At 41.4% G+C, this 21,061-nt stretch overlaps 1 protein-coding gene across 3 annotated transcripts in view; it reads right to left on the bottom strand.

Annotated features, from left to right (window-relative positions):
- Tpx2 (TPX2 microtubule nucleation factor) overlaps positions 1-21,061 on the bottom strand; it is a 48,061-nt gene that overhangs the window by 4,528 nt on the left and 22,472 nt on the right. For 2 of the 3 annotated variants that reach the window (XM_055617980.1, XM_055617982.1), the window contains exons 4-12: positions 18,325-18,451; positions 16,298-16,429; positions 15,252-15,377; positions 12,672-12,793; positions 11,692-11,843; positions 7,960-8,128; positions 5,697-5,835; positions 4,268-4,484; positions 979-1,071 (exon numbers count right to left, since the gene is read on the bottom strand). In XM_055617980.1, coding sequence (XP_055473955.1) covers positions 979-1,071; positions 4,268-4,484; positions 5,697-5,835; positions 7,960-8,128; positions 11,692-11,843; positions 12,672-12,793; positions 15,252-15,377; positions 16,298-16,429; positions 18,325-18,451 — 1,277 coding nt within the window. The remainder of the gene's footprint in view (positions 1-978; positions 1,072-4,267; positions 4,485-5,696; positions 5,836-7,959; positions 8,129-11,691; positions 11,844-12,671; positions 12,794-15,251; positions 15,378-16,297; positions 16,430-18,324; positions 18,452-21,061) is intronic. The other variant, XM_055617981.1, reaches the window with a different exon arrangement.

The raw sequence follows: 21,061 nt of genomic DNA, 5'->3' as shown, positions 1-21,061 counted from the left end.
TTTCCCCACTGCTCACGCTCCTCAGAATGTGTACTCAGAAAACACTATATGGGATAAGCCACCAATTAATACAAGTCATTCAACTCTGGATATCCTAGCTTCCTTTTCTTTCAAAGAGACAATGCCAATTCAGTGACTGCGTCATGGGTCAAAGCAATGTAAAGCATTCAGTAAATGACTAACACAATTACTCCTTAAGATTTTCAAGTTTCTCATAGGAATGTTAGGATAACAAAATGAGATCAGACAGATAAAATGGAGGCCAGAAGAAAGGTACGAAGTAAGCATACTTACACCTTAGCCTCTGACTCAGACTCTAGACTCCACTAAAACATGTGACTGGAATTAATGGTTGCCAAACCCAGAATAGGACCAAGTAAGTTGTTTGGGTTCAAGCTAGTAACATAAGATTACCACGTATTTTAGTTCCAACTGAACCTATAAAAAGGTTTATGCTGAGATCTGCTATAAAATTACCCTAACTCTGGATATTTATAGATAAAATAGGAGCTGTAATAAGAAGCTAGCATGATCAATGACAGTTCACATTTTACAGTTCCATGAATCATCACCCTCTGTCACCTTTGTGACCCTTGGTTATCAAGGATAATACAATGTAACTGCTTAGCATGAATTTTAAACTTCCCTTACTGAACAGTGACAGTAACTCAGGAACCTCTTGACAATGTTACAAAGATAGCATGATGTCAATGCTCCAGGAACAGACAAACCTCTAATGGTTAACTTTCCCGCTCTTTTCCATAAGTTGTAACATGCAATCACTAGAAGCTAAGGGTCACACCTTACCAATTTTAGCGCTCTCAGAGGAACAAAACAGATGATCAAACATTCACATTATTCTTACACATAACTCCAAACCAGAGCTCATTGCCTCTGGGCCCCAGTAAGTGTAAAGAGTGGCAATGACTCAGATTGGTCTGCAGAAGAAAAAGGAGACTCCCTCCTCCCAGACATCACCTCTTCTCTAGTGGGTACTCGAATCCTGTTCTTTAGTGCAAAAACTGGTGACTTGGGGACAGTGGCTGGAATCACCTTCTTTTCAGGAACACCCTGGAAAGAACACACAACTCAATTAGACATCCCATAACAATTTCCATTATGCTACATGAAATATTAAAAACCAGGGTGTGAAGATAAAACACAGACAAGGGGCCACTTGCCAAACAAGCCTGACCCAAAGTTGTCCTCTGATCTCCACATAAGCATAGAAGAACTAACACTCTCATATAAACAGCACACACGTGTGCATGCACACACGCATGGACACATGCATAGACTCACGCATGCATGCACACAAGATCATGTGCCAAGACAATAGAAGCCTACACTGCCAGCACTGTCAAGACTCTAGAAGAAGCCCCACTCATAGAAATCAAAACTAACAAATATGTAAATCCCTTAAACAAAACCGTGTGGTATTTACATGTAACCTATGCACATCTTTCCATATATTTTATGTCATTAATATAATTCCTAACACAATGAAAATGTGTTGCATATACATATTATATCATATTTGTATAGGGAATATCAGTCAAAGGAAGAAGTCTGTACATGATCAGTGCAGATGCATGTCTTTCATCTATGGTTAGCTGAAGTCCCGGATGGAGAGCTCAGAATGGTAGCTAGTTATGCATGATACACTTTCCTGTGTTTTCTCAGATGCTCACCTCCCTGGCCTAGCCTGTGAGTGCTGCAGGAGTGGTATTGTTCTAGTCCATAAATCTCTGCACCTAGGTAGACCCTGAATTCCTCCTGAATACTGGGATTACAGCTGTCCGTAAGTCATGGCTTATGTGTACCTGGGACTGAGCCAGCATGCCGTGCACTATACAAGCATTCCCCCACCTTAGCTACAGCCCTTGGTTTCTCAAAGCCACTTTGTAGATCATGTAAAACACTGGTTTGATATCTACTTTTCTTGTTTTTGTTTTTTTTTAAAGACAGACTTTTATTATATAGACCAATCTGGCCTTCAACTCAGAGATCCACCTGTCTCTGCCTCATGAGGGCTGGGATTAAAAGTATGTGCCACCATGCCTGGCTGATATTGAATTTTACAAAATTATTTCTACCTCTATTATCTTGAACGTAGAAAACATGATTTTAAAAAAGTTTTAGTCACACTTTTGGGACTAGCTTCTAAAAGCTATTTAAGCCAGGCCTGGAGGCCTGCACCTATAATTACAGCATCCGGAGGGTGAACAAGAAGTCAGACTCCACCACACAACGAGCTCTAGGCCAGCTTAGCTAATGCGAATCTGTCCCAAACAAAATAGAAAAAGATGCAAACAAATTAACCTTTAAACATGAAGACTTGCTGCCATGAAGGGATCAGAAAGATGGTGCCTTGGTACCAGACAAACAGTTTCTCTACAGTGACAGTACTGCTGCCAGAGGATGCACCTCTACAGGACTACCGCAACAGGAATGCTCATCCACTGCCCACTTTAAAAGATTATTTTTCCAATGTGTATGAGTGTTTGCATGCATGTACATATGTGTACCATGTGCATGCCTGGTACCAGAGAAGGTCCAAGACGGTGTCAAATCCCCTGGGACTGGATACTATTTTTTTTTTTTAAGATTTATTTATTATGTATACAGTGTTCTGTCTGCACGTACACCTGCAGGCCAGAAGAGGTAATGAGGTATATTCCGTAACTCATTATAGATGAATGGTAGTGAGTCACCATGTGGTTGCTGGAAATTGAACTCAGCACCTTTGGAAGAGCAGCCAGTGCTCTTAACCTCTGAATCATCTCTCCAGTCCACCACAATTACTCTTAACCGCTGAGGCTTCTTTCTAGCTCCAAATTTTCTGTTTTCTAAAGACTGGTATCACTAACAAAGGAGACCCTGTCAGCAGACATAGTGAATGCACTTCCACAAGATTCTTACAACAAAATCTGCCATTGCTACATCCTGGACAGAAGGACAGCACCAAATCATGATGAACTGCACTAGGATTATGTGACATGGGAAGAACCAACCCAGAACCAGGGCTCTGCTCTAGCCCAACTCTGCATATGGACACACAATAGCCTCCAAGGCCAGGTTTCACAAATCCCACCAATCCCTGGGCTTACCGCCTTGAAACCCCACCAATCACTACCCTGAATTTCTGGAAAACTCCTCCCAAAGGAAACCTGTCTCTGGCTCAGTTCTTTGTAGCTTCTCACCGAGCAGAGGCAGTCACTTTCTTGTGTCTCTTCCAATAAACCTCTTGTGTGAGCTTTGTTGTGCAGTGACTCTGTAGTATTCCTAGGTTTCCGACTGTCAGAATACCTTTCCCTTCAGAACAGCAACACTTGTATAGGGAAGCCTTTCTCCTCAGCCATAACACTGACACACGGCACCTTCCAGAAGACCTGCTGGTGAGAGCATGTGGTCTGCTCTACCAGCCTGTAGCAGCTTGAGGACAGTGCCTGTCTTATTCCACCTTTAAGCTCCCAGTGTCTAGCACAGCCTGTAGACACATCAGCCTTGGCAGTAGAACATGAGGCTAGTTGCTTTTGGTTTAATGTGAGGAAACAGAATAAACAAAATCGTGCTCAGTGGTAATACATTACAGTTTTGTTCATAACTGACTCTAAAGCAAGCAAAGAAAAACATGACAAACAGTAAGCCAGGCACAGTGGCATGAATCTGCAGTCCCAGCAACCAGAAACTGATATAAGAACACCTCCGTAGCCTAGAAGTTTAAGACAAGTCTGAGCAACAAAGCAAGACCCCATCTCAAAGGAAACATTAATTATTTAACAGTGTACAGTTTGCTAGTTTATATTTTCTAAGATTTGAACATCTACAGAGCCTGGTTATATAAGCAAGGTTCTGAAAGCAATCTTACAGAAACTGAGGGATGATTCCATGTGAAAAAGGGACACATGTCAGTCATCATACACATCAACACAATGACAACATGAGGATGTCAGCCCTACTATACATCACCATATGCTGCCTCCTCCACATGGTGCTCTCCGAAGCTTCCCTCTTCTCAAGTTCTGCAGCCCTTTAAACCACACCTCTTTTCAGAACACATCTTCCTAACAGTCTGCATTATTAAACCACACATTGACTCTATCACTAGACTTAGAGACCAAAATCCAGTCCTGCTGCATCTCTTTGTCATCTCCAGCCCAATATGCTGCTGTCCTGCTCACAGTATCAACTGGAATATTTCTGGGTAGATACTCAGTCTCAGGCAGGACACTCTGCCAGCACCCAATACCTCAAGTATTCTTACCACAACATCTTCCAAGATCTTAGTAGGGCAAGGTCTGGAATGAAATTCAAAGTGCTCTTCCTCTGATTTTTTCTTTGCCTCTCGCTCCTGAATTCGTTTCTCAATTTCCAAATCAAAACCAATAGGTTGAGTAGGAGGCTTAACAGGCAGTCTCTTGGGCAAGATTGGGCCACTTTCAAAAATCCTGGCATCAAGTTCCTGTGCTTTGAATTTGTATCTGTAACAAGAAATTGAAGTAATAAACACAAAAGGCTTTGGTTGTTTGGTTGGTTTTTTTTTCAAGACAGGGTTTCTCTGTGTAGCCCTGGCCGTCCTAGACTTGCTTTGTAGACAAGAATACCCTCAAACTCACAGAGATCCACTGCCTCTGCTTCCCTGAGTGCTGGGATTTAAAGGCCTTTTAAATTAAATAAAAACTACACAAAGTAGAACAAAATCTAAGCATTAAGATGATCCACCATGTACAGCAAAATCTCTCCTTTTCATAACCATGTTCTTTGCCTCCTTAGGAAAAGAGTACATGATACAGTCTAAAATCCTCCTGGGCTGGGACTCCATGAGGGCAGGGACCTATAGTCCTAGCACTCAGCGGGCAGAAACAGGAGGGCCAGAAATTCAAATTTGGGGCTGGAGAGATGGCTCGGGTTAAAAGTACTGGCTGCTACTCCAGAAAAACTTCAATTCCCAATAACCACATGGTGGCTAACAGCCATCTGTAACTCCAGTTCCAAAGGATCCAATGTCCTCTTCTGGCTTCCAGGGGCACCAGGCATGCCAGTGGTACATAAACATTACATGGAAGCAAAACTCCCAGAAACATTAAAAACAAACAAACAAACAAACAAAGTCCTCTTTGGCTAATAGCAACTTTGAGACCAGCAAGGGCTACATGAAACACTGTAGTCTGGTGACATAGGTCTGTAATCCCAGCGATTTAAGAAAATCAAGATGTACTTGAGCTACAAAGCCATGCCAACCAACTGAGTGTGGCTCTAGTTGAAAACTAAAGTTTCAAAAATTAAAAAGGGGCTGGTGTTTAGCTTCACAGCACAGTGTTTGTCTTACACACAAAGAAGGGTACCACAATCGTCAGGAAGCTCTAGGAGACAAGATTTCAGTGCAGACACTAAGTTCTGGCTTCTTCCAAGAGTGAAGCTGTAGATCTCCTGAGAGTCGGGGAAAGGTAGGACTACCTAGACCAACCTTATCCTTAATTAGAATTCAAAGTTAGCTCTGTCCCCCAACCCCCCCCCCCCATTGCATTACATTGCACTGGATGTTTATCAGAGTATGCTCCAGGACCTCCATAGTCCCACTTTCAGTCAGACAGGAGCACAGCCTACAGAGCCACTAAATGCCACACATTTTTCATGGAAAGGTAAACAGTTACTGCTGCCGGTCTTCCCCTGAAACAACCAGTGGGACCTACTGTTGCAGTTTCTCAAGCTCCTCAGCTTCCTGCTCTGCTGTACTTTTGCACGTCACAGGCCTTGCACGGTATTTGGTTTGCAGTAGGGGAGTCTGAGGATCTCGTTTGATCTTGGTCACAGATTTGGGGGGTAAGAGGTCTATAAAACAAAATCACAGACATCTGCTTAGTTCCTTGAGATCCAAGTCACCTGGCCCAAGATCCAGGCCACCTGTAAGTCCTGACCCAACTATGTAGAAATGGAACCAGAGTAGCTGGCTTGGTACATTCAAGTCAGCTCATGCCAGTCAACCTGAAAGCTGTTCCCTCCCTCCCATCATTTTTATTAAGGACAGTCTTTGGGTAAATTCTTCTGCTATCTTCTGCACTCAAAATCTAACCATGTCTGATAGGGCCCTTGCCACTGCATAGGCCTTTCTATTAACAACAGCAACTGATTTGCTTGTTGTTGACAATGTTTTTATTGTAGTTTTAAGACAACAGACCTTTACAAACCAGTAATTCCCACCTGTATGAATTTCACAAAAACATTGTTTCAAAGTATCCAGGCCACTCACAGCAAGTAAAATGGTAAAGTCAGGCATGATGGTACATATCTGTAAACCTAGCATTTAGGAAACTAAGGCAGAAGGATCAGCAGTTTATTGCCAGGCTGCACTACACTTCAATTTTCAAAGTGACAGCAAACAGCGAGGAAAAGAAGGGGAAAATCAGATAGTGAAAACAGACAGTCAAAGTTAAAGAGTTAGAGACAAAGGGAGGGAGAACAACTATGTCAATGCATCATTATTTAGAGCAGTGGTTCTCCCTTCCTGCTGTGACCCTTTAACACAGTTCCTCATGTCATGCTGACCCAACCATAAGCTATTTTTGTTGCTACTTCATAACTGTAATTTTGCTACTGTTATTAATTATAATGTAAATATCTGTGTTTTCTGATGGCCTTAGGTGACCCCTGTAAAAGGGCTGTTTGACCCCAAAAGGAGTTGCAACATATAGGTTGAGAGTCGCTGGCTTAGAGCATTACAAACACTCACAGAAGGTATTGGTTTCCCTGATCAGTAACAAGCCTATCAATTTTCATATTACTCAAGAACGAATTCTCCTTAAATAACAGTGAGAAAAATTAATAATCTATTCATTCACTGGCTTCTCTTTTGAAACAGTGTCTGACTATGGCGCCTTGGCTAGTTAGAATCTTAATTCCTTGAGGATAAAAAGCTTCACTAGGAAGGGCTTTCCACTGTTGAACTTCTAAAGACATCGTGTCACTTAGAAAGGAACGGTGTGCCTGAGCAGCTACAGGGAGTGCCAGAATAGGGGAAACATTCCTCCTCATTGGAGGGGCACAGAGCCAGTAAGGTCTGTAAAAGACAGCTTAAAAAACAAAACAAAAAAACAATCACTATTTTCATAATAGACAATTAAAAGAAATACTGTTTTTAGGGAAAATGTAGCACACTGGTAGAGTGCTTGCCTAGCATGCCAGGGTCTTGAGGCAGAGTCCCATCAGTGCACAGAAAAGAGAAATACTGCATTTAAAGCAGCCCATGTGGCCACATAAGCAAAGTGCTAAACACTGCCTAACAGACAAGAAAATCTGTACATTCCTCAAAACAAATTCTGTTTTACCCAAAATACTAGCCATATTTGTTTTTGTTTTAAGACTGAGTCCTGTGCAGCCCAGGCGAGTCTCAGTGTAGTCTTAGACCACACCGGCCTTGAGCCTGTACCTCCAAAATGCTGATCTTACAAGCATGTACCACCAACCCAGCTTAGCCACAGTCTTCTCATAACTGAAGTTTACATTGTTTTCAGTCTTTAGATTTTCTTATCTTCTTGTAGAAATTACTTTTTTTTTTTTGGGGGGGGGAAAGGGGAAGTTTGAGACTTCTTTTTTTTTAAGATTGAGGTTTCTTTTTTTTTAAGATTTACTTATCTTTTATGTATGAGTGTTCCATCTGCATGTACACCTGCAAGAGGGCATCAGAACTCAGTATATATGGTTGTGAGCCACCATGTGGTTGCTGGGAATTGAACTCAGGACCTCTGGAAGAGCAGACAGTGCTCTTAACTACTGAGCCATCTCTCCAGCCCAGAAATTACTTTCATAAAGACAGAGACAATTAAAATCTCTTCATCTGTTCACCACCAAATCTATACAAACTTATCCTCACTCTCCTACTCCCTCTTTCAACAGTCTCCTGCTGTGCTGTGGATGGAGAAGAGACTCTGGCCAGCAAGGTACTGGCAGGAAACTTACTCTCATCTTTCTTGTTCCTCAGATGATATCTACTAGGGGTTCGTCTGTGGAAGGCTTCAACCTGCTGTGCAATGGGCACATATGTAGAAGCTGCTTCGTCAAATGTTCTTTTCTTTCCTTTGGACAGATTGAAAGGCTTAATAATAGTACATCCTTTAGTCACTCGGGCCTGTGAAGAAAAAAGTTGTTCGGCAAATTAAGTGAGATCTAGCACAGCCACATATTCAGCACAGGTGTGCAGTTACCAGCCCTTTATCATTTTTCTTCTTGTAAAAAATCTGGCTCTTAAGAGACTGTTTTGCAATAGAACATATGCAATTTTCCCCAAGTATATAAATGTTTTGAACCAATCAAGAGCAAGTTTTCTTAAAATGTAAAGGGAAAGGAAAGGAAAAACCAAACATACAAAATTGACATGGGCTGCTGGGCCTGCATCAGGTCAGACAGAAGCATAACTTAGCATCTCTCCACATACACCCTCAAACTGACTGATGAAAAAGCCTACCCCATTGTGTATCATTAATTTTTTTTAATCTTTTTTTTTTTTTTTTTTTTTTTAAGACAGGTCTCTCTGCACAGCCCTGGCTGGCCTAAAACTACTATGTATAGCAGGCAGCCTTGAACTCGTAAGAGATCCACCGCCTCTAGCTCCCCAAGAGCTAGGATTAAAAGTGTGCCCCACTATGCCTAGCCGGATCATTAATTTAAAACTGCTCTGAATAGAAGCAAAGCTCAAGGACAAAGAGGCTGCAACAAATTCAGGGTTTAAGGCTGACTCAAGACTAGCCAGAGTAGGACCTCAGTTCAAATAAAGGGCAATGATGACTACAGATGTGGAAAGCTCACTAGCTCCAGAACGCCACCTTAGGATCATCAGTGCTTCTGGTGGTGCTCTGCTAATAAAACTGGACCCATGTGGGCACCAGTCGTACACATGATCTATAGACATTCACGCTGACAAAACATACATAAGCATAAATAATTAATTAAAAGGAGGGGGTGCTGGAGAAGTGGATCAGTGGTTAAGAACACCTGCTGTTCCTCCAGAGGACCTGGGTTCAATTCCCAGCACCCACATCAGGTGGCTCAGAACTGCCTCTAACTCCAGCTATCCAGGTGGGGATCCTATTCTCTCTTCTGGCCTCCATCATCACCCACATATACAATGCATACATTCACAAGATACACAGGTATAAACATAAATAATAAAATGAAATAAAACTTTGCCTGAAGTCAGGAGTGGTGGTGCACATCCCATCCCATTATTGGGAGGCGAGGCCATCCTCAGGTACACAGTGAGTTTAAGGCAAGCCTTAATTTCGACCCCATCTTTAAAAAAGGGGGGGGGGCGGGGCGGGCTGGAGAGATGGCTCAGTGGTTAAGAACACTGTCTGCTCTTCCCAAGGACAGGGGTTCAATTCCCAGCACCCACATGGCAGCTCACATCTGTCTGTACCACCAATTCCAAGGGATCTGACACCTTCACACTAATGCACATAAAAGAAAAATTAAATAAATTTTTTTTTAAAAAAAGGCATGGGTCTACAATTAAAAGTGCCCACTACTCTTTTTTAAATTGGAAAAAAAAAAAAAAAAAAAAAGCAGATGGTAGCGGTGCATGCCTTTAATCCCAGCACTGGAGGAGACAGAAGCAGGCACAAACTCTGAGTTTGAGGCCAGTCTCAAATACAAAGTGGGTTCCAGGACATCCAGGGATACACAGAGAAAGGTCCTGGTTTCTGTAAGAAAGCATGCTGAGCAAAGTGTGGAGGCGCACACCTGTAATCCCAGCACTCAGGGAAGCAGAGGCAGCTGGATCTCATGAGTTCGAGGCCAGCCTGGTCTACAAAGCAAGCCCAGCCAAGGCTACACAGAAAAACCCTGTTTCGCAGCCGGTCCTGAAGATACCTGATAAAACAGGATCAGATGAATGGGGAGGAGGTCCCCCCTATCAGTGGACTTGGAAAGGGGCACGGTGGAGATGAGGGAGGGAGGGAGGGACTGGGAGGGAATGAGGGATTGGGAGGGAATGAGGGATTGGGACACGGCTGGGATACAGAGTGAATAAAATGTAACTGATAAGAAAAAAATTAAAAAAAAAAAATTAAAAAAAAAAAAAAAAGAAAAAAAATCACATTCTTCATGTCAGAGACAGCCCCTGTTCCCCTTACTAGGAAGCCCATTTGGAGACTGAGCTGCCACAGGCTACCTCTGTGCAGGGATTCTAGGTTATCTCTATGAATGGTCCTTGGTTGGAATATCAGTCTCAGAAAAGACCCCTAGGCCCAGATTTGGTGTGGGTGAGGGGGGCTGTCTCTAACATGAACTCATTGGCTAGCTCTTTGATCACCTCCCCTTGAGGGGGGAGCAGCCTTACCAGGCCACAGAGGAAGACAATGCACCCAGTCCTGATGAGACCTGATAGACTAGAGTCAGATGGAAGGGGAGGACCTCCCCTCTCAGTGGACTTGGAGAGGAGCATGGGAGGAGATGAAGGAGGGAGGAAGGGCAGGATTGGGAGGGGACAAGGGTGGGGCTACAGCTGGGATACAAAGTGAATAAATTGTAATTAATAAAATTATATTTCAAAAAAAATCACAAAAAAAAAAAAAAAAAAAAAGAAAAACCCTGTTTCAAAAAACCAAAAAGCAGCACCCCTCCACAGATCCTTGACCAGCTCCTGCCTCCACAGATCTGCCCTGCTTGGGTTCCTGTCCTGACTTCCTACAATGATCAACAGTGCCCTGGAAGTATAAGCTAGATGAACCCTATCCTCCCCAAGTTTCTTTGGTCATGATGTCTCATCACAGCAACAGTAACTGTAACTAAGACGGTCTGTATAATGTTATTTTGTGTATGTTTTCATGGCTGAACCTTTATATAAATTGGATAACCTGGTGTACTCTTCCAGGAAGACAGTTTCTCCAGTTGTCAGCATTCTTGAATTGTAGTTTTATGTTAGGCTTGAGGCCGCCTGACCTTTCCCTTACCCATGTTAACAGGTCTATTGTGGTTGTCCTTAATTAGTTCATGTTCAGGTCTTGTTTAGTTCATATTTAGGTGAGACTCTATGGTCGCACCTTCTGACTTTCTTGGGAGACACAATGTCACAGAAAACTCCCTGATCCAATTGGGGCTGGGGCAGACCTCTCATATTGTGTCCAGTTTTATTAGCAGAGCACCACCAGAAGCACTGATAATCGTAGGTCAACATTCTGGCACTTGTGAGCAGCTCACATTGTAGTCATCATTGTTTTTATTTGAGATGAGGTCCTACTTTCCACACCTGAGCCTGAGGTGTAGGAGAAGGCCTCTACAAATTTGCCACACATAATTTTATGTGCTTCGTGTTCCACATTTTTTTTTTTTTTTTACTTTTTTAAAAAAATTACATTTATATACTCTGTCTTCACACACACAAGAGAAAATCAGGTTCTATTACAGATGGTTGTGAGCCACCATGTGGTTGCTGGGAATTGAACTCAGGACCTCTAGAAGAGCAGTCAATACTCTTAACCACTAAGCCATCTCTCCAAACCTTCCACCTTAATTTTTATACCAACTTGGTAATATGCTTTCCCAGAGAAGTAATTGGTAACAGTCACAGAGTTCACCCATAATGTGTATCTATCTTGATTCAAAGAGTAAGCTTTCCTCCATCATCCAATTGTAAACAATGACCACACTACAGCTGAGTCCTGCTGAATTAATAATAAGAATACTGCTACTTACAGGAGATGAAGGATGCTTTCGAAGTTCAGACATGAAATTCACTTCCTTATACTCTTCCTGATTCTTGGGCTGTTGTTTGATTCGCTCATCTGTGAGGAAGTGAAAGTCAACTGTTTTGGTGACCTGGCTCGCAGATTTCTTCACAGGTTGCCCTGAGGAACAGAGTAAAACACACAGTTAGCATTGAGAACAGAGAACACTAACTAGTAAGCCCCTTTCCAACTCTAATCCTTTCTGTATTCCTATTACAGAGGATCTAGGTTTTATGTCTGAGTTCTATTGGGTTTGAAGGGCTTTGTTCAGATGCAAATGAGATAAGGAAGAAGAGCCCATCACTAGGCTGTAGTCTTTAAACAGCTCTGATAAAGCCATGACCTCACTTTTTTTTTTTTGAAAAGGTTTTGGAACCCAGGGACTCACAAATTCTAGTCAAACACTCTATACCACTCAATCCCTATAAACTGACTTTAAAGGCAAATGTCTTGCTCTTAAAGGAAATTTTAACTCAGAATCCCTAAGAGAGGACCCTATAAACTCCAAGATACTTTTCTATCCAGGAAGCAGGACTCTCTAGCTTTGGTGCCACCAATACCACTAAGCCAAAACAAAGCAAGCCTACAAGCTCTTCAGTTATACTTTTCCTTCCAGCTGCAATGGATGGAGCTCTTTTTAATCCTTTAGGATGAAAAGAAAATAACAAACTGGCCAGGCCAACTGTCATCTGTCTCAATCCTTTTGGCTAGCACATAAGCAAAGCATGCCCTGAGAAAGCACTAGTTTGGATAGTCCAGTGTAGAGGGTAACCCCTGAGAGGCAGATGAACCTACAGCCACCATTTTAAATAAAACACATTGCCTTACGCTGACTACTCAAACTGGTTGTTTTTGTTTTGTCCTTGCTCTAAAGACCTCAAAAAATGCTACTAAATTTCTAAGAAGCACCCTCATAGTTAAGACTCAACCAAGTGAGGCCCAATCAACCTGGCCCTGCGAGAGCAAGCTTCTTGAACTCTTCATTCTTTTTCCGCATCTCCACGACCTCCTGCTGCATTTTCATTCTTTTCTCCAACTCCTGCTCCTCAGTACTTTTTAGAACTTTCTGCCTAGAAATAAGAATCAGTAAAAGAGAGAAGGAAAAAGGTTCAATAATACAAAAAACTCTAAAGCTCCTGCATAGTTTCTGTGTATAACCTATGCTATCCATCAAAACCAAACAGGTATCTACCAGAAACAGATGTTGAATTAATTAGGTAACATTATGAAAAAAAAAAAATATGGGTACTTTACACTAGATATTATAAAACTTTCAGAGAACAATTGCAAAAAATAACTACACAAGACACTAAACATCACAAAAGACCCACACATTTGACCACACCAAGAATCAATTTTTTGTCACATGAAAAACTAAATTAAAAAACCAGAAGAGACACATTTAGAATTTTAGCACTTGGGAGGCTAAGGAAAGAGAATTCTGATTGAAGGCCAGTCTGGGTTTCCTAGATAGTTTCAGGCCCAGCAATGTAGGATAAATGAATGAATGAATGAATGAATGAATGAATGAATGAATTAAAAAAAAAAAGGCCCACAGTAGAATGCATAAAATAAACAAGGCTGCAGCTCAGGGTACAATGCATGCCTACCATGTTGAACTAGGCTTGATTCCCCAGGCTACCTACCTACCTACCTACCTACCTACCTTCCTCTCTCTCAATGGAGAAACAGGGAAGAGTTACTCTAAAATAGTATAATAGAGCAGACAGAAGTAAAGTCATTGAAGATCCCAACATCTCAGGTTCAAATACTAACATTTCATTTTATTATCTACCTATGAACTTGAATAAAGAATTTAGCCTATTTTTCTCCACTAAAATTACAGAATATGAATAGTTCTGCTCCTAGAATATAAGTGTTATGTAGACAGTGAAAGGCCTGACATATGGTGAAGCTCAACATGCCTATATCCTCAGCATCTGAGAGTCAAAGGTAGAAGGACCAAGAATTTAAGTTCATCAGCAGCTTCATAGCAAGTTCAAGACGAGCCTGTACTACCTAAGACTCTATCTTGAAAAACGAAGAAAAGAAAATTTAAAATAAAACTAGAGGAATAAGAATTTCAGAGCTCTATTGGATAGCATGGTGAACACAGGAATAATGTAATGTATTGAAAAAAAAAATCACTAGCCTGCAAAAATAGCAGAAGTTCAACCCTAGCACTCAGGGAAGCAGAGGCAGGTGAATCTCTGTGAGTTCAAGGCCAGCCTGGTCTATAAAGCAAGTCCAGGACAGCCAAGGTTATACAGAGAAACCCTGTCTTGAAAAAACAAAAACAAACAAACAAAAAAATCACTAAGACAATGATTCTCCAGTGTTCTCACTATAAGACAACGTTAAGAATCTGAGGCACAGGGGGTAGAGAGATGGCTCAGCAGTCAAGAGCATTTACTGCTCTTGCAGACACATGGGTTCAGTTTCTAGCATCTACATGGTGGCTCAACAACCATCCTTAACCTCCGTTCCAGGAGATCTGACACCATCTTCTAACCTCCATAGAACCAGTATAAATGTTGTGCATTGGGAAAATACTTATATATATAAATAGATACATCTAAAAAAGAAAGGAAAGAATCTAAGGTACTGGACATACTAGTTGGTTTGACTATTCCACAATCGCTGTTAGATTATAACATTACTTTGTACCACATAAAATATTATAAGCAGTCAATTTACCAAAATGATAAAAAGAGTTGGGTTTGGTGGTGCACACCTTTAATCTTAGTGCTAGGAAGGCAGAGGCAGAAAGATCCTAGTGTGAATACATCCTGGTCTACAGAGCAAGTTCCAGGACAGCCAGGGCTACATAGAAAAACTCTGGCTCAAAAAAACAAACAAACAAAAAAAGGTAATATTTTGATGGTTAAATACTGTTATCAACTAGATTTGAAGCAATTGAAAGTTATAAGGAGGCAGATGAGGGGCTCAGCATGCACCTTTGTAGGGAGCACTTAGAAACATATGCAAAGCTTAGTCTCCAGTGCTATACACACCAGCTGTGGTTCTGCATATCCACAATCCCAGCACTAGGGAGGTGGAGGCAAAAAGAGCAGAAGTTCCTAGGCTAGTGCAAGGTCAGAACAAAAAGGTGATGGCACTGCAAATATTTTTGTTTTTTAGAAATAAAACTGGCAGTAAATAGTCATAAACTATTATCTATTAAAACAAAAACAAGATTTTTGAGAAAAAACGGAAATAATCTCTTGGCGAGTGACTACAACTAAACTGCAAAGTTGATACCGACTAAAATCATGTACATTTACTGGGTAAAGGCAAAGAAGCTCAAGGAAGCCTGCCTGGCTAAGCCAGCGAGAACTCGCGCTAGTCGTGTCCTGGGCATGTTTTAAGCCAGCACCTTGTCTTCACTGCTTACCACCTCAGCACCCTTCGGTCACAGACAGCTTTTAAGAGTCTCCCAAATGGCAGCTGTGCCAGTTTGATTGAAGATGGACCCATCTGTAACTTGTTATACTTGCTCTAAAGCTTACTCCTGGGAAAGAAATTTACCTCGCAGGTAGAACACCAGACACAGCATGTCTGCCCTTGACTTTCTCCGGGCTTTCTCTTTCATTCTTTCTTGAAGTAGCTGGAACACTGCCCTCTTCCTCTTCCTCCGGTTTCTTTTTATGAGAACTTCAGTTCAAAATGAAGAAAACATACATAAATTTCAACTTCCTAAAGCACATCCTCCTTTTGGGGACTAATGACACTCGAACCACAAGGTTCTTCGATCACATCATCAGCTCATACACAGAACAGGTCAACCATGATAAAGCCCTCAGAGGTCAGGAGAGGCATCCAATGGTGTTTCAGAATGCACAGTGATTCATCAAGTCAACACACAGAAGGCAGTGGACAACCTTCCCGATAGCTACGATATCTGTTTCTTAGTACTTGGGAATCACAGCAATGTACCAGCTACAAGTACTGACTGTACTTGCTCCAGCAGCATCTGCTGCAACTGGGCAATCCAAGTGACAATCTGAACAACTAAAATAAAATTGAAGATAGAATTTCTGGGGAAGACCTCACTTTCCAGAATGAATGCCAGCCTGCTTCCTTTATAATATAATCTCTTGAACATGGATATGTCTAAAGATATAGCAGTTACCTTCTGATAATGAAGCTCAAGCAAAATGAAAAAATAGCAATAGCTAAGAATCTACCAAAGCCAGTGGCAAACCAGTTTTGAAGTTTATGTTAAGTACATAAACTATTTAGACACTTTAAGAGTATTCCTTGATGTGAAACACATCCTGGTTAAAAAATAATAATAAGCATGAACACCATACAGTCTGGTTGGTGTCTACCACTGAAGAACACTTGGAGACAAACCTGTAGACAAGTTGAGCACCTTCAAGAAAGGAGACAGGTAACAGCGTCCCTGACCATAGCAGGGCTTTGGAGTTTTCCAGTCTACAGGGAGAGCAAGCAGACTACAGATGGGCCCACTGGTAATTGTACTTTATAACTTACAACCCTCAGTCAGGAAAGAAACCCACCACGCAGGAGGCGGCCTCTTAAGGCAACAGTGAAAAGCCCTGTCTACTTACGCCTTCATTCTTTTGTTAGGCGGGCAGTCACCAGCAGAAGTAGTGCATCTCTTTGCTTTCATTCCAACAAGGGCAACATGGCTTTTTTCTTTCTGCTCCAAATTCTTCTGAGCAGAGAGTCTAACAGATCTTCTATGGTGGAATTGACATAATTTATCTTATGATGAATACATTTACTACAGATACGCAAATGTTCTTCAAACAATAAAAGTATGTCAACTACAAGGCCAATAAAATGTTTATTTTCTAGTAATCTAATTGTTATTTCCAACCATAAAATTCTGATATTCAAATATGCTGGTGGTTTATAAATTAGACCTCAATAAAACTGATTTTTAAAAACACCAACAAAAAAGACTAAAAAGGGTCATTCTATTATAATCTCAGCACTCAGCAAAGAGAGTAACCCTGGCCTGTGGTGGGTGGTGCATGCCTCTACTTCTAGTGCGTGAGGGCAGAGGAGCGTCAAGCATGGCGTCACACCCTACAGAGAAGCAGGCAGATCTCTGAGGTCAAGGCCAGATCTGGGTTTACTTCCTCAGGGAAGACATAAGGAACACAGAGAAAGTGGAAGAGTCAAAATTAAAATACAATCACAGCAAAAGGGAAATAAAACAACAAAAAAGACCCATGACCAGGAAACAAAGCAGTGTCAGATCTAACCTAATTAGTAATTATAACATAGTAATATACATACACTCAACATTTCAAGTAAAACAAAATTATCAGATCAGTTTTCTTCTTTAAAAGAAGATCCCAATAAGTGCCATCTACAAAAACTTTGGTTACTTTAAAAGCTGTCCACTGGGGACTGGAGAGAAGGCTCAGCTGTTAGGAGAACTGGTTATGTGCTGGAGAGATGGCTCAGGGGTTAAGAGCACACCGGCTGCTCTTCCAAAGGTCCTGAGTTCAATTTCTAGCAACCACAGGGTGGTTCACAACCATCTATAATGAGATCTGGTGCCCTCTTCAGGCATGAAGGCAGAATACTGTATACATAATAAATAAATAAAGTCTTTTTTTAAAAAAGAAAGAAAGAAAAGAACACTGGCTAATCTAATAGACGACCTACGTTCAATTCCCAGCACTCAAATGGCTCCTCACAACTGTCTGTAACTCAAATCCAGTGGATCTAACTCCCTCACACAGAAATACATATAATCCAAAAAACAAATGTACATTTAAAAAAAGTAAATTATAAATTACTTTTCGAAAAGCTGTCCATTAACATGAAAGGTAAGGATGGGGTGAGAGGTCAGATGACTCAGCGGACAGAAAAGCCTGTGTCCACGCCTGATACCTGACCTGACTTCTCCAACTACTATCCATGTACACAATGGCATACACACACACACACACACAAAATATATATAAATTGAATTTTAGAATTTTAAATAAGGACTGGTATGTAATTCCATAGTAGAAAATGTGCTTAGCACACATGAGATTGGTTTAAACTCTAGTACCATAAAATATTAAGCATGAATAATAAAAGGCAAAAAATAGAATAAAAGTAAAATAGAAGATATATACAAACATAACCACAAGAAAGCTTCAGCAATACTAAGAAACAAAGAAAGGTGTTTGAGGGCTGGAGAGATGGCTCAGTGGTTCGACTCCCAGCATCCAAATGAGGCTCACAACTGCCTACAACTCCAGTTCCAGGTCTGACACCCTTTGACCTCCACAAGCACTAGCAATGCACATGACACACATAAATAAATGCAAGCAAAACCCATACACATAAAGTAAAAATGAAATCTTTTAAGGAGAAAGGCAGTTGACATCAGAAAAACAACTCTAATCATACAAAGCTTTTGAAATCAGACCGACAACAAGTTTGAATCCTTGCTTTGAAATGAATGTGCCCTGGGTGCACTAAGTATGTATAACCACTAGCCATAAACTAAACCTGCAAGCTATAATCCATAAGCACGGAATGAGCATGAGGTACTGACACATGATCTGTGGAGTTCCTAGATCGTCTAAACAGCCTATAATACCCACTCTTGTGGCCTGACTCTTACCTCTGAGGCTGGACAGGAGTATTTCCTGCTATAGCCCGCTTAGCCTTCAGGGAAGAACAATCGTTTGATGGAATGGATTGTTTCTGAAGATTTTCCTTGTCTGTCTCATTATAGTAAGTGTTGTCAACTACGAGAGAACAAAAGCCTAGTCAGACTACTGCAGAAGTGTCCTGAAATACCCACTAATTAAAAGTTTAGCCAGGCAGTGGTGGCTCGTGGCATTAGTCCCAGTACTCAGGAGGCAGAGGAAAGAGGATCTCTGTGAGTTTAAGGCCAACCTAGTCTACAGAGTGAGTTCTAGGACAGCCAGGAATACAGAGAGAAACTCTGTCTCAAAAAACAAAAAGTTTAACTGGTAGGGCTGAAGAGATAGCTCAACAGTTAAAGACACTAGCTATTCTTCCAAAGGACCTGGGCTATATTCCCAGCACCCATGTGATGGCTCACAACGGTCCATAACTTCAATTTCAAGAAATCTGACATCTTCTGCCCTTTGAAGGCAGGATATACAGACATATATGCAAGCAAAACAACCACAGACATAAAATAAGATTTTTAAAAGTTGGAAGTTTAAATGGGTTTACCCTGTAAGAGGAGACAATCCCTCTCACAGATACCATAAGCTATCAGAGTAAAAGCACAGAGCCACATATATGTTACTTCTTTTCAAGTTTTTGTCAATGGGTTCTCTATAGATCCCGGCCAAAAACATATTCCAGGCTAGTGCCCTTGCTCTTAGCTTCCCTCCAGAACTTGATGCTAAACTAAGATCCTGTTGCCGAAGACACCACACACTGGAGTCCTAATACATGGAGAAACCAGCCAGTAGCACTAGTCCTACTACCTGGCTTTCACAATGCTGAAGCTGCATGTATACTCCAGGGCAAGTAATCAATAGTCTTTCTCAGATGTGACCACTGCCAGTTGCATTAACAAATGCGCTGGCAAGACATGCCTGCCATTGCAACAGTGACAGAAATATTATGAGAGTAACCAGCCACTTTCTGATTGGCCCACCCAGAAAATGGAATTCACTCCTGGCCCCATTAGTATGTCCAAGAACTTGTGGGGGGAGGTGACGGGTCCTCTGGGAGAGCCGACTACTGTTCTGCTAAGTGGGCACAGTACTAAACTGCCCCCAAGTACTTATCTTTACACCCACAGGTTAGTGCCTCACCCAAAACTCATCAGAGAAGCTTCTTTTTTTGCAGTAAATGGAAATTAACAGGGTCAAAACTGGTCAATATGTGGAGAATAAGAGACTGTAGACTGGTCAGATCTAAACAGGACCTCGCATCCACTACTTCTAAGGCTCAGGGATCACTACAGAGTAAGGGGGTGGAAAGCCGGAGGTAGTGGAAGATGATACAGGGACAGTATCTATGATATGACAGGGCAGTTGCACACAGGAACTCCTAGTAGCTAGGATTTTAGGCACCAACCAAGAACAAGATCAAGTCAGACAAAATCCCAGCATGGACGGAAATGAAGTTGCACCCCTAGCTGAGGAATTATTGACAGGACTATTGTCAGCTGATGGCTGCTGGGAGAGGGAAAGCCAGTTTTCTTCAGGGATGCTCGTCATGGTCCTATGCTGATGCACACACTGGCAGCACTAAGTGGACTCAGTAGTTTAAAAAAAATACATATAAAGCCAGGCATAGTGGCTCACGCTTTTAATCCCAGCACTAGGGAAGCAGAGGCCTGGTCTACAAAGTGAGTTCCAAGATAGCTAGGGCTATTACACAGAGAAACCCTGTCTCAAAAAAATAAAAATAAATAAATAAATAAAATAAAGAAATTGAGAGGAAATGGAAATAATGATGGGAGGGGTAGAGGAGAGGTTAGAAGGGATAGGAGATAGATTTGACTAAATTAATCATACGGGGCTGGAAGAGATGGCTTAGCAGTTAGGCACATTTGTTGTTCTTTGGGAGAACCTGAGTTTGATTCTTGGTACCAACTCGGTGATTCCAGTTCCAGGAATTCCAGCGACCTCTTCTGACCTTCATGGGTACACATACACATATGCAGGCAAAACCCATAAAAAAATGAATAATTCTAATATTTTAAAGGAAAGTATGCATGTATGAATTCAAGCAATAAATATTTTTAATTAAATTAATAGCTCTCCAAATGAGGAATAAAGCTAATCAGTACTCAATCTCAAGAAAAACAAACTATATACAAATATATGTATATATACATAAGTGTATGTGCATATCATGTATGTGTGTGTCAATACAGAACTTAAAATGAAAATCACACAAACACAAATATCATCATTCTTAAGCATGGAAACCTTAACTCAGCTAAAGTTATGCAGAAGGCCTGCTTATAAAACTACTTTGCCTATATTTCATATAAGCAGTTATCAAAGTATCATAATATCTCTTATAGGTAATTATGTATCAATTAAAAAACACTTTTTAGGTTGGCGATAGTGACCTAAAAAGGCCAGCCTGGGATACATAAAAACACTTTTTAGCTGGGATGTGGTGGCCCATGCTTTTAATCTCAGAACTTGGGAGGCAGAGGCAGGAGGATCTCTGTGAGTTTCAGGCCACCCTGGCCTACAGAGCCAGGGATATACAAAAAAACCCTGTCTTGAAAAATCAAAACCAAAAAGAAAGAGAAAGAGGGAGGGAGGGAGGGAGAGAGAGAGAGAGAGAGAAAGGAAGGAAGGAAGGAAGGAAGGAAGGAAGGAAGGAAGGAAGGAAGGAAGGAAGGAAGGAAG

The sequence above is a fragment of the Psammomys obesus genome, unplaced genomic scaffold, assembly GCF_907164565.1.
Source record: "Psammomys obesus unplaced genomic scaffold, mPsaObe1.curated_primary_1811, whole genome shotgun sequence".
NCBI classification, from domain to species: Eukaryota; Metazoa; Chordata; class Mammalia; order Rodentia; family Muridae; genus Psammomys; species Psammomys obesus.
The sequence above is the reverse complement of the archived record's forward strand: the minus strand, read 5'-3'. Positions and strand labels throughout refer to the sequence as shown.